General features: G+C 37.4%; 1 protein-coding gene and 1 long non-coding RNA gene across 3 annotated transcripts in view; both read left to right on the top strand.

The window, feature by feature from the left end:
* Positions 1-95: 95 nt before the first annotated feature.
* Positions 96-6,525, top strand: LOC113958501. The gene is made up of 3 exons (XR_003531535.1): positions 96-1,587; positions 5,880-5,946; positions 6,490-6,525. It is a non-coding gene; the product is annotated as an uncharacterized LOC113958501 (long non-coding RNA).
* A 23-nt stretch (positions 6,526-6,548) lies between these two features.
* FARS2 (phenylalanyl-tRNA synthetase 2, mitochondrial) overlaps positions 6,549-27,085 on the top strand; it is a 233,810-nt gene continuing 213,273 nt past the window's right edge. For both annotated transcript variants that reach the window (XM_027666787.1, XM_027666792.1), the window contains exons 1-2: positions 6,549-6,563; positions 10,360-10,421. In XM_027666787.1, coding sequence (XP_027522588.1) covers positions 10,383-10,421 — 39 coding nt within the window. In that variant the 5' untranslated portion in view covers positions 6,549-6,563; positions 10,360-10,382. The remainder of the gene's footprint in view (positions 6,564-10,359; positions 10,422-27,085) is intronic.

Here is a 27,085-nt window from a genome sequence, read left to right on the forward strand (position 1 = left end):
TCGGCCCAGGCCCGGCGCAAGGCCCGGGCGGGGCGGGGAGAGGAGAAGGCAAGGCGCGTCCCCGGGCGGGGCAGCCCCCGGGGCGGCGGGCTCGGGGGGCCCGAGGGGGCCGGGTCCTGCAGTGTCGGGCCTGCCCGGCACCTCCGGCGGGGGGCACAGGGCGCGACCTGCCCCGAGGCTCCTGTCGGGCTCGGCCGTGCCCCTGTGAAAGGCCCGAGAAGGGGAGGGAGGCCCGAGCTGCAGGGAAAGCGAAAGCAGCGCTCAGAGACGCTGGTCGGTGACAGCAGCGTGGCGGTGCCCACCCCGCACTTGTTGGTGTGTCACACGCGGTGGGATGTGGTCCGGGGCTGGAAGCTAGCAACAAGTGATGTGTGCCAGGGGATTGCATCGAAATCGCTGTAGACATTTGCAGTCAATGTTCCTGTACTGGAGAGGGTCTAGTGGAGGGCCACAAAGATGATGAGGGGTCTCGATCATCTCTCTTATGAGGAGAGACTGCAGAAGCGGTGCCTGTTTAGTCTGGAGAAGACTGAGAGGGGATCTCATCAATGCATCTAAATATCTCAAAGGCGGGTGCCAAGAGGAGGGTGCCAGGCTCTTTTCAGTGGTGCCCAGAGACAGGACAAGGAGCAGTGGATATAAACTCAAGAAGTTCCACCTCAGCATGAAGAAGAGCTTTACACTGAGGGTAGCACAGCACTGGAACAGGCTGCCCGGGGAGGTTGTGGAGTCTCCCTGTCTGGAGATATTCCAAACCCTCCTGGACACCTCCCTCCCATGTAACCTGCTCTAGGTGACTCTGCGTTGGCGGAGGGGCTGGGCTAGGAGATCTCCAGATGTCCCTTCCAACCCTATGATACTGTGATACTGTGAAATCACTGCAGACATTTGCAGTCAGTGTTCATCAGTGCCAGTGTACTAGACTCAAGTGTGTTACTGTGTCATGTGAGTTGTTCTTCTCTCAATATCCCGTTTTAAAATGAATTCTCCTATTTAAACTACCTTGACCTGTATAGTTATAGTTCAATTGCTGTTTAAGCAGTGAGAGCCTCCGACAGAGGTTAGCAAGGATTTCCTGCCTCTTTTTATTTCAGTGCTTTCAATGCTTTTATTTCAATGGGAAATCTCTATTTCGTAACTCCTTTTCTTGCTTTTTTCACCGCCCTGAGAAATGACCACATGGGTTTTATCAGTGCCCTCCTCTAAGGTTCTCCATTTGTACAGGTTTTCAGAAAATGAATAACTGTGTTGAACTTTGGGTAAATTTAACACACAGGCCCCATGTGTGCTGAAACTGGCCTTGGAGAGGGTAGGACACAGTAAGGAATCAGTGTACAAGTGCCTCTGTATCTTACAGTCCACAGAACAACAGACCAAAGCCATTTAAAAAGTAGATTCTACCTGTTTATTTGCTAATTTTTGGTCTTTCCTCTCTGTTATGAGGGTGGGCCTCTTTTTCTGCTTAAGAACTTCTTTTACTGTTTATACCAGAGGCATCGTGATCCTTTTGTTGCTGGAAGCAGCACATATCTAGCATCCTCCTCTGCAGAAAGTTTTACCACTGCAGAATAACTTTGTACCTTGCAGGTATATTTAATACTGATATTTTAATGTATTAATAATACAATTTATTTATAATCATGACAGAGTTCCTACTTTCTCCACAGTATGCTCTTTTATATAGTAAATGTATAAATATCTATCATGTAGATATTCTACATGTCTCTGGCAGAAGTGTTTCAATTGCTGCTGCTAATTAAACTCGTTTTATTGTATATGCACTTTGGGTGTTATTATTTGTGTCAGTTGTGCATCTAATACAATTTACAGTTTGTTGCAAAGAACTAAAATAGTTCTGTGCTTCTGAGTGTAAATAGAGACACACATGGAATTATGTCAAATTCATCTCTACAGGTATATTATGTTTTAGCAGCCCATTTAGGCTTCTGGAGATGGAGGTTTTTCCATACATAGAAAATGTCTTGGATATTCTCTTTATCAAAGCCCAGACTAGAAATGTTAAGAGGAAATGTTGCATTTTTCTAGAAAAATGTAAGCAACTACAACGCTGGGATAAGCAAAACTTAGGTTTGAGAGTTTAACAAAGTTATGTGACATCATTCTGTGGATGAGTGTGGCAGTTGTTCCATGGAATTTTGCAAGAACCTTCAGTTATTGTTGGAAATAAAGTTTTCTTGTTACGATCTTCAGCTCTAAAAGATGAGAGAGTCATTAGGATGAAAGCATTAAACAAATTTTGTTTACATGAACGGTATTGATTTAATAGTTTAAAAGCAATTATAAATTATTTTGAAATAGCCTCTGATGCTAATCCTGTTCCTGAATCTCCCTGACAGTTTCTGTAAGTTTCATTTTTTTAATTTTTTTTTTTTAGGTAACCATATTTTTCTCTTAACGAAGCCTGGAAACCCCATGTGTTTAGAATAAGCAATAAGATCAGGCAATGCATTATCAAATTCAAAGTAAACCTCTCAAAGGAGAGAAGTCTTTCCTCTTGTCTCCTTTACAAAGTGTAACCTATAATACACTCAAGGAGGGAAGAACAATTTTTAGCAGAAATTTGTAATCTTTGTGCAGTTGGATTGACACTTTTATCTGGAAAAATTAATATTTTCTTATGTATTTTATTATTGCATTTCCTTGGAAGCAGTGGATTATGGTCTCAGAAGCAATGAATTATGGTCTCAGAAGTCCTGTCATTCTGCAGGAAGTGGACATTGCCTTTGCTGTGACTGGAGTACACATGTTTCTGCTGGCCTTTGTATATGTGCATCACTGCAAGCCTGCAGAGAATTTGAAGGACAGACAGAGCTCAAATGACCGTGTTTGTGTCCTGTGCCTATGTATGGGGAAGCACTAATAACCACTTAATTAACTACCTCCTCATTCCTAGGGGAAAACCACACCTGAATTTAATGCAGTCATCAAGCCAGAACCAGTCAGTACATGGCTGGATTCTCCCCCCTCCCCCCCCACCCTCAAACCTCTCTTGTTTAAAATTTAGTGCTGATTAATTATTATATTTTATGGAGATATTTTTCGTACTTGCAGTGATACATATAGTTATTGTCTAAAGGAGTTTGTGGGTGTTCATTTGAGCAGAAGTCTTTGCCTCCACCATTTGGTCTGAGGAAGGAAGGTGGCATGTGCCTTGCCTTTCTGCATCTCTTGGGATAAATAAGCACTTTGAGAAGGACAAAATAGTATCCGTACCTGGAATATTTACTAATATTCTAAGTATGTAGCTGCTAAAAGTAAAGGAGGAATTTGAATTAAATACCTGCAGAGACTGTGGACTGGTGTGAAAAGAAACAGCTGTTCTATTCTCTGGAGCATATTTGATGTCTTGTCGTATGTTGCCGAATAGTTCCTTGTAGTGCACTATTTCAGCTTTATGACATGGCACTGAACACTTTCAGAGAGCATGTGTTTTCCTGGTACACTGCTGTTGGTTTTTGTTATTTTTCTTTGGGGGTCAGAATGATAATTGGTTGTTGTGATATTATCATCATCTCTTTTAATTATTGTTTTTCAGTTTATGACAACATTGCTAACTTTACCCTGCTGCTGTGGTATGATGTCTCTCTTCTTCTCTGCTCTTAGTTCCTGATTGACAGTGTTGTGTACAGGGAGGTCCTATACAGCAGAGTAGGACCCTTAAAAGAAGGATTGTAAATCACAAGAATTTCAGGATTTCAGTGACAAGTGTAACAAGCTATAATTTAACCATTCCCTATGGTGAATAAGGGAGCCTTGACTCACTCTGCTATTAAAATATTTATATTTAATTGGTTGCCCTAAAGAAAGGAATATTTTTATTCAGGAGGAGAAACTTCCATGTTTCAAATTCAACTGTACTCCTGAATTCTTCGTGCATTTTGAAAAATTTTGCCTAGAAGTTCAAAGGGAAGGAAAAACCATGACAAAACTCTTATCTCAATTTTTGTGAGTTTTTGCATCTCCTTCCAACTGAATTGCAGAATGTTGTGTATTTTTTAAAGTAAGATTGTAAGAATAGTAATAATATGAAAACCAAATTCCAACCAGTAGTGCATTTTCTGTTGTAATACTTGGTCTTCTAAGGGAATACCTGTTTTACCACTGATCCTAAACCTTTACTGGTTCATGATCTCTTGTGCTACAGGCACTGAACTGAAAGAAACACCAAATTTTGTTTTCCTTGTTGGCCACAGTTTTAACTTTCTAATTTCTTGTGGCAGTGTGCAACAGCAGAGGACTTCATGGGCATTGTGTTGGCTGATAATTAAGCAGCTGATATGAAGCAGCTGGACAGTTTAGCAATCCCAGAATAACTTCTGGATTGGTGATATACATTGTTGATATATGCCATATTGATTTTAAAAGATGTTGTTAGTGGACATATGTTGGTAAAGTACTTTGAAATGCTTGAAATAAAAATGCTATGAAACTCCAGAATTAAAAGGATAATTTTATGTAACAGTAATAGGCAAGAGAATAAATAATAGAGGATTAAAATTACCAATAGTGCTTAAATAGTTCAGCGTGTAACAGTTGCATCAAATGTGAATGACACTTCGAACCTTAATGCTGATGAAAGCCAAGGTATTGTTTATAATGAAAACCCCATAAGAAATTAACATATTTTTGCTATGTGGTTGTTTGTTATACTGCAATCTCACTCAGAAATCTAATCATGAGAAGCATAAAGGATAGAATTAATTAGATGTTCCCATCTATGGCCTCATCAATTCAGAAATGTTTTCTTTGCTGTGCTTTCCAGTGTTTTATCAAATTTAGCCTTAAATAACTTCCCTTTCTGTGGGAAAATATATTCTACTTTATATGGTATTGCTGTTCAGAAATGTTTTCTGATGCTCAGCCTATGCCACCCTCTTCCCTGAGTTCATCCCACTTTTTATTTTATGCCCCTTAGAGTCAGGCTGTTTAATTCCTCTCCCTCCTCTGTGATTTACACTATTGTCATATTTCTCAAGAGCTGTCATCCAACCAGGCCACCTTATTTAGTTATTTTGGTATTTTTTCTGCCCTCTTTTAGAGGATGTTGAAATTTTTAACTTAGGAAGCATATTTAGCTGTAAAACAAGGACTGATATTTTGTTTAAGAGCAACTGAGAGTCTCTTTGTAGCCAGCCCTGTATCTTTTTTCTTGACTTGTGATTTCTGGTTTGGCAGGTTGGTTACAAACGGTACTGCCAATCACGATTGCATCCAAGGTATTTTGCTAGAGCAAAGTTCCTTCTTCTCTTGAGTTTATTTTTTGTCATATGTAAATGTGCATGTGAATATGCATAAAAATGTGTGTAAGTATACAAACATGCACCCAGTCACGTTGTGGTGGTAAAGGTTATGCCCTTCATCCCAGATTCTCCGTGGTTCAGCACTGGGGATTGGTGCACAGCTAGCACAGTACTGTGAGTTTTTTTTCTGATTACCCAGTCCCATGTCTCAGGTATATGAAATCAAAGACATCCTGCTGCTTGGGTGCATCCCAGTTCTTCTGCTCTGTGGATTATGGGCATGGGATTTCTTCTCAGGTGATACCAGGAGCTAGCTCTACTCAGGTCATGGACTATTGCTTAAGTCCTTCCCTGAAAATCCACTTCACTAACCATTTTCTTATAAATACTTCTTGTGTGATTATTTGCTAGAAGCAATTCCTGGATCAAAATATCAGTAGGTGTGGAAGTATCATGTGGCTATAAAGTAGTGTGGAGCTGATATAAGAAAACATGTTATCCAAGGTAAGGTAGAAGGAGAAAGTTCTTGTATAATGTGTTGAAAAGGTGCTGTTGGGGAAAGATATGACCTCTGATAACGGGACATGTGGAAGAAACTAATATTTTTAATTTTTTTAGGGAAAGAAAAATTAAGCAAAATTTTGCTTTACAATGGATGTGTAAATCCTCAAGGATTAAGGGTATTGTAAGCAGGCTATCCATTTAGTTTTCTGACTGTGGGACATGGGGAGGGGGAATGATTTTCCACTTGTAACACATTTTCATTTTATATGATGCTGTGCATCCATATGACTTTTTTTCTGGTAACTTGGACTTTTAGTCCAGCTAAAAAACCAACACTTTGAATAGGAAGCTGAAACAAATTTTTTCTATGGAGGAAAGAAAACTATGGAGCAATGTTTTAGTTGAAAAGAGGAAAACAATGTAGCCATATTAGGAATTGTAGTAATGGCAGAGTTTAAAATACTTACTTTTGCATGATCTTTGACATTTTTATCTTTCATCTTGTGTCACTATCAGTTTTATGTCCTCAGAGCTCTGGCCACGTGTGACAGTGCATTAGGGACATATTCCTATATATATCACGCTTCTGATGCATTTGTAAGATTAGCTGAATTGTCAATATTTCCTTACATGCCTTCACACTTCTAGATAGAACTTCCTTTTTATTTTATTTCTGGTTCTGGTTTTTATGTCTGGGGTGACTGTGTCAAAATTTTTCTTTCAGGCAGTCCCTGAAGAGAAGAAACAAAGCACTGACTAAAGCTAACAGAGCTGAGGAAAGATTATCTGTGCTTGCAGGTAAATAATTAAAAATAAATTTAGCTTTCTGAATCTCTTTGCCACAAACAGTGCCAGCCTTTTTAGTTAGTAACAAGTTTTCAGTCCATCTCCATTTTAATTAATAATTGAATTTTAATTTATTTAATAATTAAAAATATTTCTTCATCTTCACCAGCTGCTAAAGACAGGTATGCTGGCTATCTAAAGTTGCTTTCCATATAGAATTGATGCATTTCTTTAGTCCTAATACAAAAACAAAGAAACTTTTGAGGCTTGAGACATAAAGAGAGGTAGATAACAATAATAACAATAGATAGATAAATAGGTAGAGAATGATAATCTTCCAAAGAAGAAATTCAGAAGGACAAATTCTATCATCCTTATATCAGATATTTCCATATCTTTGAATATAATCCCTTTGAAATCTGCCGAACCACCTAGGCAATAAGTTACTGTTCAGCATGTGAAGAGGTGGCAAAATTAGGTTCTCCTTACTTACAGACCAGTTATAGTTGATGCAGGTCAGAATTCAGCATAGGATACTCTGGTGAATGGTGAGGGAGCTCAGGGAGCTCTTGGGAGAGGCAATAGTTATGTTTTTACAGCCTTCCAGTCTGTTACATCCCCCATGGCAGAATAATTTAAAGGCAGTGTGTGTTTGTGTCTCTTCATAAAGTTTTGTGTGTTACCTCAAAATGAGAATGTGTGACAGTTTAGATGGGGATGCAGGCCTATGAATGGAGCTGTCAGCTGTCCAATAGGAATGGGTTTACATTCTACTGAAAGGTGGGAAAGGGGGAAGAAATAATTTAAAATACCAAATACTGTTCTGGGAATATTTTTGAGAGCCCAGGTCTCTGTCTGGAGACCTGAATTAAGTATCTCCCTGTTCTACTATTTTTGTGGTTAACTTTTTCAGGTATGCTCTGTAGCCTAGTGTTGGTTTTGCCCAGGATCAGATTGTGGGGTTTTTCTGTTTGTTTAGTTGTTTGGTTTTTGTTTTTGTTTTTGTTTTTTTTCCTGGCACTGTACATGCGTTGGCAGGGGCTTTTCATTGTTATTTAACTTTTTCCTTTTTTTGAAAATGATTCCTGGTGAAGTATGTGTGCTCCACCTAAAATGGAGAAAAACAGATAAACAGAGTAAATATTGGGTCTTCACAGAGATTTAATGGTGCTTCATTTAATTTTTTTTTGTGTGTGTATGATTTCAGAATTGGTTTCACTTTGAAGAAACCGTTCAAGACCTTTGTTAAGAGTATTCTTACTTTTGAGACTATTAACATAACTTTTTTCATTACTTTCTTATCTATTTTAGATTTTAATGTAGCTTTTTTTCCCAACATTTATTTTAACTTTGATTTTATTATACTAATTACTCTCACTGTGAAAATTGCATAGTGCATTACACCAGCTCTTCCAGTGGGAAGATAATATTGTAAAATGGACAGATATGGTATTGTACATGTAAAATTAATAGATATTGAAGATGTAACTAAATGTTGACTCTATATAGGTTTGATGAACTTAGGAAATCTGCTTACTTTTTTTATGTTGGCACACTAACTTCATCAAGTTTTATGAAAGAATGTTGTTCTGAACGGACAGAGAGATTAAAGGTTAACTTTTTCTGTTTTCCCTTCTGTCCCTCTCCATCCATGCACAGATTGTGGTTCTTATTCCACCCCCCACTTTCACTCACAACATATCTTTTTCTAATAGTGCCATTTTTTCCCTGTTTTCTTGTGGTATGTTGTATTGTTAATATAGTATTCATTCTAAAAACAGAAACTCTGCCAGATAGATTTGAACTAAGTATGCGGTAACACCGTCTTTATTCTAGTAACTGTTGTTATTTAAATTATTCTTTTTAAGATAAACTTAATTTAAGAGATATTGCAGGTTCTACCAAATCCTATTTTCTCGCGTGATATTAGGAGTTCGTTTGACCCCAGTGTCCCCTGACTACTCTCACTCCAAACCCTGAGTGGCAGAGCCTGCTGGGCCTGTATGGAATATGATCTTTCAGCATGTGGCAAATTGCAATTCTACAGATGGTTTTAAAGAAAAAAATAATAACAATTATTATGTTTTAATTTTTATTCTCTCAGTTTGTAATGGATGTGGAGTTAAGTGAAGATTGTTTTATCATATGTGACCTTGAGCTATAATAGCATCTTATTCTTCATTAATAATAAAGATTTGATTCTTTCATGTTGTTATTTTCTCTTCTTCCCTGACTTGTATGGCTTCTTTCACCTGGTCAATGTGTGTATCTTGGCTTAAAATGCAAGATGAGGGGATGTTGCCTTTGTTATCTAAAGACTGGATGGAGAAACACTTCTGTGTGCAATAGTCTGAGATCTGTATCCCAAGCTCTGTCTTAGGTTTTCTTTCACTGAGGGTTGCTCTGGAGGGAAGTGCGACTTGCAGGTGTCTGGTGTCACAGAAAGGTTCTCTGGTATAAATAAAAGACATGGCTTTCTCAAGGCTTTTCAAACAAAGGTTTTCTTTTGTTCTTTGTGATGGGATTTGTGTGGTACATCGACATTATATGTCTAAGTATATCAATATTAGAAAGCCTAATAGGAGGTGTTACCCAGTAATATTAAAGATGTTAAAACATTAAGCTGCTTGGGAACCCATTAGCCTATGATGTTGTGAGTCATGAACTGAAATATATCCTATTTTCTAGCATTAATGGCAAAGAAAGAAGTTAGTGATACTAGTCTTGTTCTTTTTAGTGTAACACTCTCAAACTTTTTTTTTTTTAATCTGGTGGTAGCAGGACTGGATGGAGACACAATTTAAATCTATATTTTAAGTCATGCTTGCCTTGCTTTGCTTGCTACAGAATATTTTGGAACTAGTTTTTCTTTAACCAGTTATAGGAGATGTCAGCACCTCCTCAAGGTTATAAAGGCAGTTGTGTTCAGATGTAATCAAATAGAGTATTACAAGGTAGGTCTGCCTGAATACTTATGAATTAATCCTGGCTGTAAAATTTACCAGAACTGGAGAACAGTTGTATCAGGAAATTAGACCAGGATTAAGCAAATGCTTTTTGAAATTTGACTTGTATTTATTTGAATAGGCAGAACTTTAAATTGAACGTTTTTAATAATAAAATTTATCATCAATATTTATCAGCAACATTGTTTATAATTCAGTGTCAGTTGTTGCAGTTGAAGTATTTTTAAGGAAAAAGACTACTTTTTTTTATCCTTAGGCTTTAAACATAATTAATGCATTTATTTAGCTACAGTTGGAGAAACTGTTTCATAATATAAGTAGAATATTCACACATCAGGTTTTCTGTCTTTTGGTGACCCATATACATTCATAACTGTAGAATATGCAAAGTAAATTTTTTAAGCTTGGTAATGGAGGTTGCCTAGGTAGTTAATTCTTGCGTGTCTTCTTGTGTACACTTGTCCTTAAAAAAGCAAAGTTAAGTCTTTCATCTTGCAGCTCAGCAGACTAAGGAGGCAGCACACAGGCTTGAAATGTCATGTGGGATTTAGAAGAAGAAATGCAGTATCCATTCACTTGTGGTAAATTTTAGGGCTGGAATCAAGGAAATAACAGCAAAGTGTTTAAAAAATATGTAATTATAGTAAATAAGTTTACTAAAAAGAGCACAGAAAAGGAAACCAAACTGAAAATGTTTAGCAGTGCAATCTTACTTCATTTTTGTTTTACCTTCTGAAATTTGTATTGCTGTGAGACCAACTGTATTGAGACAGATACTGTGATTGTGTGAGACTTGCTGGCAGAGCTGTCTGTATTGTTTGCAAGTTTTGCTGTTCATGTAGGTCCAGCATTTTGTGTAGGTTAAATGGATTGGAATGAACTGTGTCATTTAGAAACTGATGTGGTGAGTTGTTTGTTTTTTTTTTTTCTTTTACAACATGCAAGTCAATACAACGCTCTGTGTAGGCTAGCTGCTTTTCCCTATACTTTTGTTTTATTTTTTTTCATGCTTTATTTTTCTTTGAAACCCATGTGATTGGGGATCGAATGTACAGAGTTCCTAGACAGATTTTTTTTGCTGTAACATAGTATATATTTGCAATTCTAGCCTCAGACTTTGGGTTAATAGGTCTTGAGAGATCAAGGGGTCTTCTGCTTCTAGACCCCATTAGCTGTAAGGGAACACAACAGCCTAAATCACTAGCAAAAAATGGAAGAATAAAAAAAACCTGGTTGTTGATTTCTGTTTCACTCAGTCAATAGGAAAGAACTCCAGAGATAGGCAATCATAAAAAAAAATAGAGTTTTTCGCATTATCTAAAAAAAAGTGTTGGAGTAAATAGAATTTACTTCTTTAGTAAAAGTTGAAGGTCCCATTTGCACATTTCAGAGATAGTCGGCTCTTATGGAGAGTGAGCTGACAGTAGTGTTTTAAAGGAGAAGAAAGACTCTTTTCTTCTTTCAAGAGCAGTAAATTTATAGGATTCACTTTTTACTCACAGCCTTTTAAACTATAATAATCCATGTTATCCTGCAGCTGTGCCTGTACTCAGTCAAGAGCTGAGTCTAGAACCATTTCTTACATGTCTGGACCCAGTAAAAAAGCCCTCCTAGTATTGTTTTTAATTGGATACCTGAAAGTGGCTCTACTGGCAAAGTGAAGGAGAAAGATAGTAGGGATTTCAGTCACCATTTTCTGACATCTGTCTCTTTATTCTCTGACAGGGGTTGAGTGAGAAGGAATCAAGCAGACTGGGGAATCATTTCACATTCCAATTTAGGATTTTAGGGCTCCATGTTTTTCCATTGCATGGGAGTAAAATCCTGCAACTCTGACTCTCTGGTCATGAAGGCATAGCTGTCCAGGGCTTCTGAGCAGCTACAGCAAAGGAGGCCTAAGGTGGGGTAATAAAAGCTGTAGTAATATCGTTTCCTTTCCATTGTTTTTAGTATGTTTCTCTAACATGAAGTAGAAGGAGGTGCTAAGAGCAGACCTCTTTGGTTATATCTACAAAACTTTTTGAACTTGGATCCCGTGGATTTGAATAAAAAAAAAAAAGCCTTTTCCAACAAGAAATGCACTCATTCTTTATTTCTTTTGACTTTAGATGACACCAGTTTGTCTTTCTGTTAATCTTCAGAAGGCTTATAAATTTAGTGCCCTATTTCCAATATATTGGAAGTATTCCAGTGTATTTCCATGCTCAGATATGGCAATATGTTGTTGCAGGGGTGAGCAATGTGACACATAAATAAATTTATAATGAAGGTAAACCTGTGTAGGAAAGAAATAGTTGGAATCTTTTAAAGCTATTGATGTAACAATAATAATAGTAGTCTGTTTTCCTTCAAAACCTGGAGTAACCTCTAATACACCTTTATGGAAAAAGTTACTTTATTGTATGTAATGTAGTCAGCTGTCAAATTATTAATTTAAAATTCAGATCTGAGGGGAAATTCAAAATCTGTAGACTCATATGGAGTGCTCTTCACTTTCACACTGCTGGAGTGCTTTTTGATGAAGACAAAAGAGGATGGAGTAGCAGCTAGCTGTCTGGAACTGATCCATGGTTCATTGCATTAAATTGGAATTTTTTTCATTAACTTTGATCATCCTTGGATTTAACCTGTATGCATATGATTTAATTAGTAGCAAGCACAGGAAATGCTGGTATGTTGGCTTTTCTAGTTTCTTGCCTACTGAGATGGTAATTGCATAAAGCAATATATTTGTATGTCCCTGATATGGGAAGTGCAGAAGTCCCCACAGTTTGCTTTCCTGGAGGTGGACCTCCACCCTAAAGTTAGACATTTTATGCTAAACCTCTTTTTCTTTCTAATTATAACATCAAATCTGATTATCTTATGTTACACATAAACCAGGTCTATTTCTATGTCATTATGCTGAAAAAATGAGCAGATTGTAACTTTATTGTATGTCTGATTTTGAAATACATTAAAAAACCCCCAACCCTTATGTTTAACCTTCTAATATATTTAACTCTTGATAGACTGACTTCACCTGAGAGCAAAAAGGAGATTCTTTAATGTCAAATGTTCAGTTATCCAATAGAGTATATTTTCATCATGAATCACATTGAAGGTATTAATGCTGTTAGTTTAGTTTAGTTTAAATTATGTAAAGCAATGTAGCTTCATGTTGGGATGTGCCTTTACATTTATGTGAGTTTGGGGGGCAACCAAAGGAAACCTTTCTCCACAAGGGCAAGTTTATAGACAAGGCTCTGAAGCATTTGAAATGTTTTTACCCTGAATCAGATTTCTATCACGTTATTCCTTGCTTTATTGTAGCTTATTAGGTGAGCTGCCCCAATGCCTTACCTGTGGCAATTAATGAAGTTAAAGTATTGTTTGGGGTTAGGGAGGAAGGGTGGTGGGAGTTGGCTGGGAGTGTTGACACTGGATGCAGAGATTGCAGTGTAGATGTGTCTTGTTTGTTTTGCAAATATTGGCAGACCCTGTTGTGAGCCTGAATGATTTACAGTCTAAAGGTTTATGAAAGCCACTAGGCTTCTTATGTATTAGTAGCATAAATAGGAAAAGTAGGTATAAAAATCAGGGGAGAAAGTGGGGTGGTAGCTTATAAGCCTTTCTCATTTTAGCAGGTGTTTAACTAGACATAAATCTGTCACTTGGGTTTACTTATGCTTTGGATGGTTTGCACCCAATTTTAGCACAATAAATAGGGATTCTCTAAGATGTCAGTTATAAGCCTGTCAATGAAAGCTAACCTAAAAAAACTTAGGTCCGTGTCAAAAAATATTAAAAAGAGCCTCAACTTTTTTTTCCTCAGGAACGTGTAAGACCTACCAAAGCAGCATTAAATACTATACCAACAAGATTCCAAGGGTTTAGGTGGTATTTTCTCTACTGCTTTACAAGAAAAAAAGTTTCATAGTCACTGCAACACAGCAGAGAACATATACTCCTTTTGAGGCAGACATTACCTTCTTGAGTAAGCGTGGCATATGGTTAGGCCATGCTGATGGGTGATTGCATATCATCTACAATGATTTTAGGGCATATGTATTACAAGGATATTTATATGCTTTAGGGAGTGATCCAGACCACAGAAAATGAATTTACGTGGTGATCTAAGTATTTTTTTTTGTTTGTACCTAAGTGCTGATCGATGACCTTGTATTGCTACTTCTGCATTTGCAGTTGAGAAGGGATGTAGGTAAGCAAATGATTTTTCTCACTTGCCTTTTTCAATCTAAAAATTAGTAACTCCTTCTAGGAGAACAATATTTTTAAGGTACGCATCTGAGAAGCAGGCGTATGAAAATGTGGTTTCAAACAGAAATAAAAGCAGAAAAATATCGTTTAATGTATTGTGAAGCAAAATATCCTATCTTGCTTGTTATATATCTTGAGATAGCATAGGTAAAAGATCATGGTGTTATTGTACAAGTTGGGAAAACTTCTCTTGCTCTGTCACAAACCTGGTGTTCGACGACTGCCACAAGAATTTCTAGGATGTAATTAGAGAATAGTTGTCTGACCTTTAATGATTAGAAATTGGGGTTTGGTTTCTTGTGTTTGAATATTTTAGTTCATCAACTTTGAAATGGCTTATTGTTTCTATGTGTTTTTACTGTTTCAAAAAGCTATCATCATTGCTGTCATAGCTCCAATACCTCTGAAAAAGCAGACCTTTAAAAAGCAATGACTCTCAGTCTTCTGCCCAGGATCACCCACATTGAAATGTGCGGTTTGTGTTGCACAGCCCCTCTCTGCATGTATGGTTTGACTCTACAAAGTCTCTCCAGCAATCCCTGTTCATCTACAGTGAAATGCAGTGGCAGCTTGTTTCAGATTTCTAGTTGTTAATCAATCTGTTCACACTTAAAAGTGTTGCAGCCCGGTGAACGCAGTGAGTATCCTGGATGATGATATGAAAGAAGTGAAATAGATGTATGTAAATGTAATCTGCCCCCAGAATGGCAGATTATTTTCACTGATGAAGGTCATTGCTAAAGCAGACTATAATGTTGTATGATTTTTGAGAACCAGAGTGTTCCTTTCACTTAAGCTGTTGCTGGGTGCTATGTTTTGCCATCAGTTTTTGAAGACACTATTGGGTTGAGTTTAATACTCATTCTTAAAAATTTCAGGTTTTAAGCATAGATTCCTAAGGAAATAATGGCTCCAAGATGGTATTTGTGCATCTGCTGTAAGCTCTCTTTTTTTCCACTTCATTTATATTTCACAAGGAATATCTGAATCACCAGAGACAACAAGTTACAGGTGATGTGTGAGAAAAAAGGGCTTAATGAAGGAGAGAGATCCTGTTAATTCCTCAGGTAAATTGGAGGTAGCAGGATGAATTTGTCCCTTACCGCTGAATCTGCAAACAAGCTTTGCCTCCAAACACAGAGGAAATAAAGTTTTGCTGGTTCTGCTGCTTACAAAAAGAAAACTTACTGTAAACTCCTTAGCCTGAGGATGAATTGTGTTCCACTGGCTGACACAGCTTACTGAAGAGGAAAATAGAATAGTACTGTCTGAAATATTTTAAAAGAACCAAGAATGGATGCTTTAGGAGAAAGAATTGGCATGTGTTGTCTTTCAGAGTTTTAGAAGAACAGTGTATCTACAGGAGAGGGCTTGAAACAGATGATGCTATTTTTCATAGTCTCTGAGATGATTAGCAAATGTTGGAACTTAACAAGTTATAATCAACTGTAAATAAAAGCTGTAGATTGCTGCAGAAGGAGAAGGCTACTGCTGCTTAGACAATAAACCTTACAGTAACACATCTACTTCTTTAAAGCTATCAGTGTGTTGCCATCATCTGGAAAAGTACACAATAGCTTGTCATAAACCTATCAACTCTTCTGCTTAAATGAACGTCTCCGTTGGTGATGTATTAGATCTGAAATGAATTATTTTTAAGTGAAAACTGTCCTCATTTTGTAATATAACAACCTCCTTTCACAAATAAATTCTGAAGTAGAAATATTCTAGATGTTTGGAATATAAATCCATAACTGAGAAAAATAATTTTGCAGAAAAAAGTCCAAAAAATCAATTATTATTTACTTATTTATTTATGTATTTTAAATCTGTTTGTTTGCCTCACTATAGAGATCACAGAAATCTTCCAGCATATTTTGGGTTTTTTTTCCACTGCTGTGGATAAGCAGCTGTGCGGGAGAATTCTGTTTTCCTCATCTTACAGACTTGCAAAGTCCATTAATATCTTGTGTTCATAACTAGAAAGAAAAGAAAAGGTAGGGCATTTGTTGTGCATTGTGTACTACAGGTCAGGTGGGTAGTAAGTGGGGTTTCTAAGACCCGAAAAGTTGATGTTTAAGTGTAAGATTTCTCTATGTGTGACTTGTTGAGATATTTGTGAACCTTTGAGTCTTTCCCAAGTTTTGCATATATAGTCTCTGCCCATTTTCCCGTTTTGAAAACATCAAAAAGGATATTATAGGTTTTCTTCTGTGTGTTAGCAATCAAATGTATTGTGTCGGTCTCTCTGAGGAACTCATGGTGGGGAGAGCACTAAATCCAAATTAGCTATACTTAGGTTGCCCAGAGAAGTTGTGGAAACTCTATTGCTGGAGTCATTCGAACCAGCAAGACAAGTCCCTGAGTGACCTGCTTTGAACAAGGTGTTGAACTAGGTCACCTCCAGTTCTCTCTTTGAACCTAAGGAAGTTTATGATCCTGCAATTCTGCGAAATAAAGAAGTGAAGTTTGTATTCATTTCTACAGGAGACTGGTCCTGGAGGTATCTTTTAAAAGTCCTGTCATCCCTAAGCCCAGCTCTGGGACTGTCCATCTCTTACTGTCATTAGGCATTGTTTTCCTTATGGGTAGTTTTGCTCCTCAGTAGATTGTATTTGTCATGAGAAGTTAGAAAGTGGGAGATAGACCTTCACCTTAACTGATGCATTAATTCTGTAGAGGACTTGTAGCTGAGATTTTAGACAAGGATGTGCGTGTTGTGAGCATCTGGGGTGTGGAGGAGAATTCCAGTTGTTAAACGATTGGGTTATTTGTATCAGGATCCTGTTATCCTACAGCTTGCACTGCTTTCTGGGGTGGGAAAAGGCTCATGCATCCTGAGAGCAAAGTTCAGCACAAACTCTTTTCCTTGTACTGCTCATCTGTTCAGCCCTGCAGTTTTGGAAGAGCATTTAAAACTTAATTTCTCTAATCTTCCATTGGTACTGAGAAAGCTGCTCCTTTATAGTACCTGTCACCAGTGAAAGGAAGTCACAGTCACAGCAGTAGTTTATTTTGAGAACTGGGTATCCACTTTTCCCATTCCAGGGGAAATGACTGCAATTCCAAAATGTGATGGAGAAATGCAACTCTCACTTTATTTTCTGTATCCCTTTTCCATTGCTTCTGTTAAAATGTTTTGGAGCTGTGAGAGTATCCCAGTCTGTGCTTCAGCAATTAGTACAGTGGGCCATCTGATGCAGATTTGATTGCTTGAGCACTATAGTACGCGGAAAAATCCTCTATGCAACTTGAAATGGTTTAACAAAGGAGGATGTATTTTTGCAGTCCACATTCCCCATGTACACACCTGCAGAAAACACACACACACCCACCCATTGCAGCCAAACCATCTGTCTTTTGGAGATCATGCCTCAGGTGGGCATGGTCAATCCAGAATTTGAACTTAGGTGACCTTATTCTGTTGCTGGGAATATTCAAAATAATTTGATTTTAAAAAGAATGCTTTTCTATTTCTTGAAATATGAGGTAATGTATAAAAAGTAAACCAACGATTTTTAGAGACTTTCCTTCAAGATGCTGGTCTGCAAGGCACGTATTAGGTAGTATATTTACATTGTGAAATCGTGTCATATACATCACTCTTAAAATATAGTATCATGTAGTACTAAAGATTTGCACTTGTCAAACTGTACCCATTCAGAGTGTCACTGATGATATTATATAAAGATCTCATCACCAGATGTGAATGCAAAATTCTTAGAAAACTGTGGTTATATTTCCTACTGATGGTTGATAATAGGGGTTCCCTTCTGATGACATATCTATCACCTTTTGGTATTTATAATCTGTGATTTGTATTTGAACTAGGCTTTTACCCTCATAAGAGGCTAGAACATAAAGACAGTGAGATGTGAAGCATCCTTTCTGTAGAAACAACAGTTCTCTGTTGATCCTGGACCCTAAAATCCTAGATACAAATATACCACAGCCTGGGGAATGAATTTGCACCATTGTATGGCTGCTGTGTAATGCAGGTGATCTTTGTGTCTTCTAGTCATCATAATCTTTTCTTACATAAGGTAGTAAATAATACAAGTACTTCTAAAAAGCTGATTCTTGAATATTCAGGGCTAAAGGCTCTGGGCTGACCATTGCAAAAAGACATCCCCCTGCTGTTGCTCATGGCTTACAAGTGGCACGAAAGACCTGAAAACCTCCTTTTCTTGCCTTCTCTAGATGCTACAGAAAAAGATTTCGACTTCACTTATACTCTCTTTTTAGTAGTTGCAAGAAAAAAATGTGCTATTTATTTTGTCAATGAAATACCGAGTGCTTCAAGATGAGATTAACTCAGTAGAGGACTGCAAAATCTTTACTGCAACAAACAACTTTACCCAGATGACTTGTTTGCTGAAAATAATTAAGAATGTCTAGGTAGCTGAAAGCTTTCATCTACTGTGCACCAACAGCATCTGGTTTGTTTTGTGCATTTGTTTCTTTGCTCACAGAAGTTTCTTAATTTTCCAAGCCAGCCAGGAAAACCAGCAGAATTCTCTAAGGAAAACTGTGCCAGTGCACTACAATAAGGACAAATAATTAGATTCATACTGTTAGAATAGATACACAGACAGCTTACAATCAAAACCAAAACACCCCTGATTCAGCAGACACAAGTTGTTTTCTGGTATAGTAGGACAAAGAACAAAGTTCACCTGTCTCATAGCAGGCTGGTTGGACTTTGCCAGCATTAGAACTGTTGTCCTAGAAAAACTCTGAGGTTTCTGAGTGGGAGCTGAAATAACCCAGTGCCAGCATCAGCAAAGATTTCATGTGTTTAGTTTGTTCTTCCAATATGGCTAACATAATTCTGTTTCATATATCCACTTCCATAGGAAGGAATCTTTTAGAGCAGGTAAATACCATACTTTTAAAGCCATTTTCCCTAAATACCTGTGTTTGTCATTAGCCAAAATGAGTTTATTAAAAAGATTCAGTGGTACATGACACTGAGATTTTATACTTATTGTGTCATTGATTACCCATTGATCACTCCGTTTATATGGAAGTAAGGCCTTTTCCCATTAGGCCCTTTAGGCTCTCATTCAGATATTTAAATTGGACTGGATACCTTTGCTGGTTTTACTTCTATAAATTATGGTTTCCAGAAGTGTAATTGTTAGTGGTGGGCTCCTTATCAAGTTTTGTTTTCAGTGAGTCTGGCACTGACCCTTATTCAGTCTGGTAATGTGGGTGGAAAGGCAAGAGAAGAAAACCTCTGCTTTTGCATTGTGAAGAGCAGATGCCAAATAATTCTAGATACATTCAAGAAAAAAAGATCTATTGGTCAAGGCTGTAACAATTTTTGGTTGCACATGTGGTAAAATTTCATCTCGAAGAGGAATCATAAGAGATCAAAACCTGAACCTGTTTCCACTGAGATAAATCAAAATGTTTGTTCCTAGGAAGATTTTTGAGCTCAAATTCTACAATGCTGAAATATTTTCAGGTCGGGGTAGACTAATTCTTACTAACTAGCTGTATTTAATCAAATGTGAATGCAAGACAGATTAGGAAAGTAAAATGCAGTATACAATTATGACCTGGAAAATTGAATTGAGTTTTATTGCTGGCATGCACATCTGATTTTTTAAGAAAATATGAAACCTCACTATGCATTTTGTTTCATTTTTATTTTAAGCAAGCTTTTAGCAAACTGAAATGTTTTTAAAGGTTAAAATTTAGGAATATATCTGCTTAGGTGGGATGAATCCTGTTCCCACAAGACAATTATGAAAAGTATTTGGAACAGTCTTGGTGGGCCGTGTAGCCGTAGATCAGTGATACCACTTATGGGTGTGCTTTTTTCTTTTCATAATGAGGGCAATTTAATGCCTGATAAAATGAGAATTTGTGTTGTATCTTTAAATAATTTTTGTTTTGTACCATTCTCAAAGGTATCAGGAGAAACCTTCAACAGTGGGTGCAAAGCCATATCCAAAGCCTTTTAAAAATTATCTGTCTGTTGGCACTAGCTGCCTCTGTTCATTCTTGTAGCATAGGCAAGATCTATCTACCATGGCAATGTACCTTACTCATATCATATTGAAATGCAGATGTTTTAAAAATAAGATGCAGTCAACTAAAGGAGGGAGTAAAAGGAATGTTTTGCCACTAGCATTGGATGATTAACATTATAGAAGGTTTAAATTTTATCCTGGTTCATTTTTATAATAGAAGTGAAAACTTCAGGATGTTCAAGTTTAAGGTGATGGAGGCTTTGCTTCAAGTGTTTCATAAAATTATTTATTTAAAAAGACCAGAACAGTTGTTTTTGTTGGACTAGAAAGGGGATGCCATGTGGAAAATGCTAGGGGTAAAGTCCTCTAACTTGACCTCGAAAGTTTATTTTCTTTGGTGGAAGGCTTTGTTCATTTGGATTTAAACAGAGCCTTCTGTTTGTATTATATCTGAGAGGTTCCACTCTAAACCTGTATTATTTCAAAAAATGTGGGGCAGTTTACTGGTGAACCAAGTCATGTTAGCTGGTTTTTATTACTTCGCTGTGGGTTCATGCTAAGGCAGGGAATACAAAGCAGTGCAAATAATGTGCATAGCTGTACTATAGTCTTGTCTTCTGTGCTTCAGCTGGGAGAGCTGAGTTTTGCGACTGGTGTTTGAGACTATAGGAGCCAAGGGTCTCAATTCTAACCCAGGAGCAGTAGGTCAGATTTTTGCAGCTTTTGTTGCAATACAAAATTTTGAAGATAACCACGTTTAAAAGAATGTACACAATACAAATAACTTTAATTTTGAAGACATGGGTTTCCTGAGTATTGAATTAAACAGAGAAAAAAGAATTCAGTGGTGCATAGCTTCTGTGTGTTGCACTCAGTGCAGTGTCTGTTTGCTTCATTTTGGTAAACTGCTGTTTAAGAGTTTTTAAAAATCTGTTGTAGTAACTATGACAGAACTCTGGCCCGGTGTGTACAGACATTTACAGAACCGTGGCCTGTGTGGATATGTGTTTGCTCACATTTTGTGATTTGTATCTCCGCAAAAGGGCTTTTAACCATGCTCTCCTTTCTCTTCATGCATGTTTACATATGCATATTTTAATTTTAATTCTGTCATATTTTTGCCATATGAAAGCCAAAATTTAGTGTAAAAATGTTTATGCACAAGTAGTATGACAACTTTGTATTTGCAAAGGTGGATTGTAGACAGGCCTGTCTTGTTCTGGGTAACCTTGTGTGAATCCGGACAGTTTTTTGTGATTGAGTTGCTTATATTGAGGCGGTAGAATTGCTGATGTTAAACAGGACAGAGTATTTTCTTGCTGTGTATGTGTCTATGAAAAATAAATACACCACTGAATCAAAAGTCCAGCTTGAAAGTATCTCAGTTTTAGCAAGTTCAAATTGCTGTTCCATACTCTTGTGCCTTCATTCATTGCATAAGCAATGGTTGGAGCTGTTAAAGGTTAGGGCTGAAGAGCAGGCATTTTGCTTTCACACTCATGAAGGCAAATCCATCTGTCTACCTTAGTCTTCTCTTCCATGCCATTTCTTTTTGTAGTGGTACTTTGAGAGACCGAAGCATTCCTCATTTCACCTCCTGCCAGCTCTGACCTCCTTTCTCAATCCACACTAAAATCAGCAGGATGGTTAGTCATTGCCATTTGGGGAGGTCAGGAGAGGAGGTTAACTGAGCTCGTACCATGGTTCTTATTCTTCTTTTTGAATAGAGGTACTCTCCACTGCTGTTATCTCCAGAGGAGTACTAACTTTTCAAATTTTGAACTGCCCCTCTCATGTAGGGTTTGGTCATCAGTCCATTCATTTGGTCAGAGATGTCTTTCTAAGGACATTTTGAAAGCAGTGATAATTGCAGTGCTTTTTCTTATTTGAAAGGAAGTTATTGGAGCTTTCTGTTTTCATGAATTCTTACAGCTACTGACTTGCCCCATGCTTCCAAGGGTCATCGTAAAACATTATTGTGTTCACGGCAAGTAGTTTTTAAGCCACATAAGACCCAAATAAATATTTTAAACAAACAGGTCTGCTGAAAACATGTGAGTAGTGCTGAGGGAATTATATCCCTTTATATTTTTTCTAGTAAGGGTTATTTATTAGGGTGAGCAGATGGGTACTACTTGTTTTTGGCATTCATTGATAAGCCTACTACCTCTCCAGGTGGCTCTACAAAAATGATAACACTGTGGCCCTGCTCCCATTTTATTTTTATTTCTCTCAGACTAGTTAGTCACCTTTCTCTGTTTTCGTCATTTAGAACCATCTGCTGGATTCTTTTGCTTCTGTGTTTTTTTGGGTTTTTTTGGTTCTTCTCTGTTCCTAAGTCACCAAGGGATCTCCAATAGGGACTGATGCAAAGTCTCTGTCTGTTTGGTGAGTATTGGACTCAAGGATATCTTCCTTTTGTCATTTTCTCTCTAGCCAGCTTGCAAGTTTCGTTTTCCCTGGCCTGTCCTTATGAAGTAATCGATGCAACCCTGAATTATGCTTGTCCTTAGTGGACTGTTTTACCACTTCACTGATTAATATAGGGGTTCTCTTACTGGTTGCTTTTTTTTTTTTTTGAAATAGTAAAAGAATGAAGAACAATAGAGAATCCATCTCTGTTTCATTTGTTATCTCAAGAGAGCAGAAGAACATGAATTTGTCACATAGAAGTGGTTAAAGCACAAGCTTTACCTCTATAAAACTACATTTAAAAAAGGTTAATCAAGAATTTATTTCTTCTCTGAAGAGGCGGGATAGGGAAAACGCTTCTAAAATAGAAAACCTTTTGCTGTGAGTGTGTGAGGTTGTCTAGTCTGTGTTTAGACTTCACTGTGTAGGACTAACCCACAGCTATCATGAGCATGCATCTCTGAAGTGGGTCAGTAGCTTCTTTTCCCCACCTGCTCAATATTCAGGTTGAAGTCTCCTCTTGGATATTTTCATTATGATAAATGTACTCCCCTTTCTTAGGAAGTCTTTTGAATATATGCGCTTTTACTGCACATTAGTTTAAAGTGTATCACCTGCTTGGATTTGAGAATGGATCAACAAAAAGCGTATACTTGATACCAGATGAAACAACTTCCCTAGCTGAAAGGCCAGGCCACAGTTTCCTGGCTCTGTTTCCCTGTGCTTTCCTAGTCTTCTTTCCTTGTTCCTTGCAACCTCATCCTACTTCTGCTTTGGTAGGCAAAGATGCTTTGGTGTGGGTAGAGAGTGGGAAGTCCCTTGTGCTTTACCCCTGAGAGACCCTGGAGGGTAACGTGGTACACGTAGAACATGAATTCTCTGCTGTCTTTTGTTGAACATGTATTCAGGATTTGCAACAAAGACACTCTTTTCCACCTGTCTTTCTGTGGAATTGAGTCTTAGTCCCTGGTGGGTCCTATTGAAATCAGTGGAACTTCTCGTGGAGTTAGGAGCTGTTGTTTGGTGTGCGTAAAACTACTCTGGTGGGAGCCACTGAGATGAACTCATAAGCAGTGCTCGTAAACAGCTTCCAAGAGAGCTCAGCTGCACTACTGGACCTTGTTCCCTGGTTTCCATTTGTAGTCACAAATTTTGTTCTCTAATATGTTATTAAACTGGTATAGGTAATACTGGAAGGCAGGTCAGTATAGACAAACATACAGGTAAACCTTAAATGTTTAAGCACATATTATGTGTGGCCACAGATATAAGAAAAGCTGAGAAATCTGATTATCTTGAACTCAGAGTTATGTATTTGTTACTTGTTAGTTATTAAGATTATTGTGTCATGTTGCTCTTAAGGTTAGATAGCACTGATGTAACTGATCTTACTGCCTAGTGGCAGTACCATAATAACTATGTAGTTTGAATTTCCATTCCAGTGCCACTTTCTTGAATATTTTTGCTAGAAAACTAAAATATTTTTCTTTGCAGACATCTAGAATATCCTCCTCCTTTCCCTTCCAGACATTGTACTGTCTCCATATCTTTTTGTACCTCTTGCTTCAGCTGAATTTTATGCTGAATATTGAATTTCATAGTGAATACTACCAGAACTTTCTCTTGGCTTGCCCCTACTCTTTCTTCCCCCCCTCATTATTAGTTGTATGGTTCCCCCTACCCTGTACTGTATTTTGTTACATGTAACTGTTGAAAGAGTTTCTCTTACTACTACTCATTTAATTAAGGAGATATCTGAACAGCGCATTTTTCTCATTATGGTTACTACATTATTTTTTCATTACCTATCCTTATATCTATTCTTGCTCTCCTGTTTTAATAAATAGCTATTGTGACTGATATAGGAAGAACAAAGATAAATGACAGATGATAGATTTGAGGAGGCAAAGAGCAAAGTTTTATAGATCAGAGTTTGGTGGTCTTTTTTTTTTTTTGGTTGTTGTTGTTGGTTTTGGTTTTGTTTGGTTTTTGGGGATTTTTTGTTTGTTTTGTTTTGTTTTTTCTTTTTTTTGTTGGTGTGAGGTTGTATAGTTTGTTTTTTTTTCTGAGTGGTAGTGTAATATCTATGCTGGGATTTATTCTAATCATAGTTCATTGTAATCTGCTTAATCAGCAATGACTTGAGAAACCCTGAGGACTGATGTAATCTACAGTGATAATGCTACTGGCTAAGCAAGAGTGAAATATATAGATATTAACATACATTTGCATTTTCACAGGGCATTACTGTGTTCCTGCAACTTTTCTGCATCCCAGTTTGCCTCTGGTGAATGACATATTTTGTTCATGGCTTTGAAGTGTTAGTAACTGTTCTTTTTCTCTGCACAATTATTCTATTTGATGATTTTGCATTTCTGTAATATTGAGCTTTAAACTACAGTAAACTGACTGAAGTGATGATAGCAGTAGTTTGTCATTTGTGATGGAGAATCGTGTCAACGTAGTTGAATTTAGTTTGACCTCAGTGATCTCCCCCAACCCTAAATGTCAGTCCAAAAAAAATAATATTTTCAGGAAGAATTTCTTTACAAAGGGAAGTCATCCTAGATATTTGGGTTTTAGTATTGATGATCTGGACCAGTGGATAGTGATATGTATTCTGTCTGTGTCAGTCAGAACTGCTTGGAGGGAGAGCTTAGGTAAGTTTTCTTCACTGGAGTCTATATTGTTTTTATTTCAGTGTTAGTCTCCCACCTCAAGTTTAAGGTATATTGCTGATTTGGAATGGTTTGGAGTCACTTTTTGTGGCTCTACACTAACCGCTGAACTGAGGCACACTCAAGCCTCAGAATGTATTGGTAAAGAACGTGATTTTAGTGCAAAAAAATTCTAAATTAATGTGACAAATGAGGACCAGATGTGTTTCTCTTCCTACTTAGTTTCTTGCAATTCATTCTCTTTTCCAACTTGAACCTGTAGAGAAACCTACCTGGTGGGCATAAAAAGGCCATCTTTTGGAAGGAGATCCAAAGTAGAGACCCCCAGAGCAATGATCAAACAATGATCAATGGTGCATCCTTAAGTCACAGTACAAATGGGCCATTATCTAATGCCTTGAATCAAGGCTAACTTATGTAACTAATAACACGGAGGGATTCCTACATTCATTTATTTAACAGGCAGAAATAGAAGTGGTTGAAGAGAGTAATAAAACAATATGATCAAAGTGGAGATGTTGACGCAGATGCTTTGTGAGTACACACTTTTTACAGTTTTTATGATGAAACTTGCTCATTTGCCTTACTTGAGGTAAATGAACTCATCAAATTGAGGAAAATTTGAGAGATTGTCAGTTGTAGATTTCCCTTGCTGATGTTGCACATTTTTATTTATGTATAGTGTTCTCATTTACTGCCGATCTCCTACTTGGTGCTTTTTAAGCAACTGGGCTCAATCACACTGTCAGATAAATCAGGCAGCTACATGAAGCATCTGACCCATAGGTCAGTGTTCTGTCTTTTTCTCTCATAAAGGACTGAGGTACTGATACTGTCATCTAAAGAAGACCTTTATTGTGGTGGAGAGGGGATGGCATGCTGGCATGGGAGATCTTTGAATAAGACTCGTGTCTTTTTGAAAAAGAAAGATGAAAATAATAAATAAATAAATAATCAGATAAATGGATGGCTACTAAATATTTTAGAACTTCACTCTGCTTGGGAATTCACCTTAATGAAGGTCATCTAAAGATGAGGTAGCAAGTAGAGAAAAATGCACATGAACCTTCAGTTCTGTAGGTCCTTAAAATATGTTTTCCTCCTCCTTGTTGTTTTTAATATAAGGTACCAAAGTTAACTGTTACTAATGGGAAAGTAGGAGGGAGCTTTATATTATCTAGATTGACAGTGTGAGTGGGATGATCAGAGGGAGTTCATCTATTCTTTCCAATAACTTCTGGCTAGGGCAGGGCATAACTTTCAGAGATGTGTTCAGTCTATGTAAATACTTTGGTTAATGGAAATTGTATCACATGTGTTTCCAGGTATTTTTAAAGACAAAGAGAGATTGGCTAGTAGTGTTCCTCAGTCAACTAGAGAAAAGCATAGATGAGTAACAGCTTGTAATCAAATACATATATATATAATCTGTGAGTGTGTGTGTGTATGCACATGTACGCACATGTGTGTAAATGGCACAGACCTGAATGATTATCAACTGCAGCAAACTTGTTACCAGCTCCTAGATAGGATCTATCCCAAATCAAGGCCTGTTGATAGACTGGGAAAAAATTCTACTTTGAACCTGTTTTCTAACCCAACTTAACCCAAACTAGTGCTTTTCTTTTCCAGATATGTCCATTTCCACAGTATGTGTGCTTTGGGCTTTTCTTGCCTTCGTTCCTCACAGATGTTGAAAGGGATCAGAGTGCTTTCATATGTTCAAACCAAGATTCCAAACCATATGTGCTTCATTTTCAAGAAACATAAACAGAATTTAATTGTGCTTCCTATTGGCAGAACTTGCTCTTTAATTCATGTGTAGTAAAGCTAATTGAGTGATAACACTGATAGTCTCAAACCGTGATTTATTTTTCTATGTATTTAAAACAACATCTTTATGTTGGTGGTTGCATTTGCCATCCACCATTGTTGTTCTGGGCTTGGAAAATTACAAATTTACATTTCTAAATGTAAAATACGTCTTAAGGAATGTATGTTTATAAAATGAAAGCTCCATTTCTGCTCTCATCTCCCATTCCAGAAGCTGGAGTCGTTAAGTACAATGCCAAGTACTTTAGAGATGCTCTATAAAAATGTGATAAGTAAAGGACAGGCATGGATGGAGACCTCTGCTTTATTTTTTTACTCAGAATTGTGAAGAGGGCCTTTAGAGCTGAGCAGTTTTCCTATCTGTACATCACGAAAATAGTCTCAAATACCAGGAAGAGACAAAC

Source organism: Corapipo altera, unplaced genomic scaffold, assembly GCF_003945725.1.
Source record: "Corapipo altera isolate COAL_440 unplaced genomic scaffold, ASM394572v1 97, whole genome shotgun sequence".
Classification (NCBI taxonomy): domain Eukaryota; kingdom Metazoa; phylum Chordata; class Aves; order Passeriformes; family Pipridae; genus Corapipo; species Corapipo altera.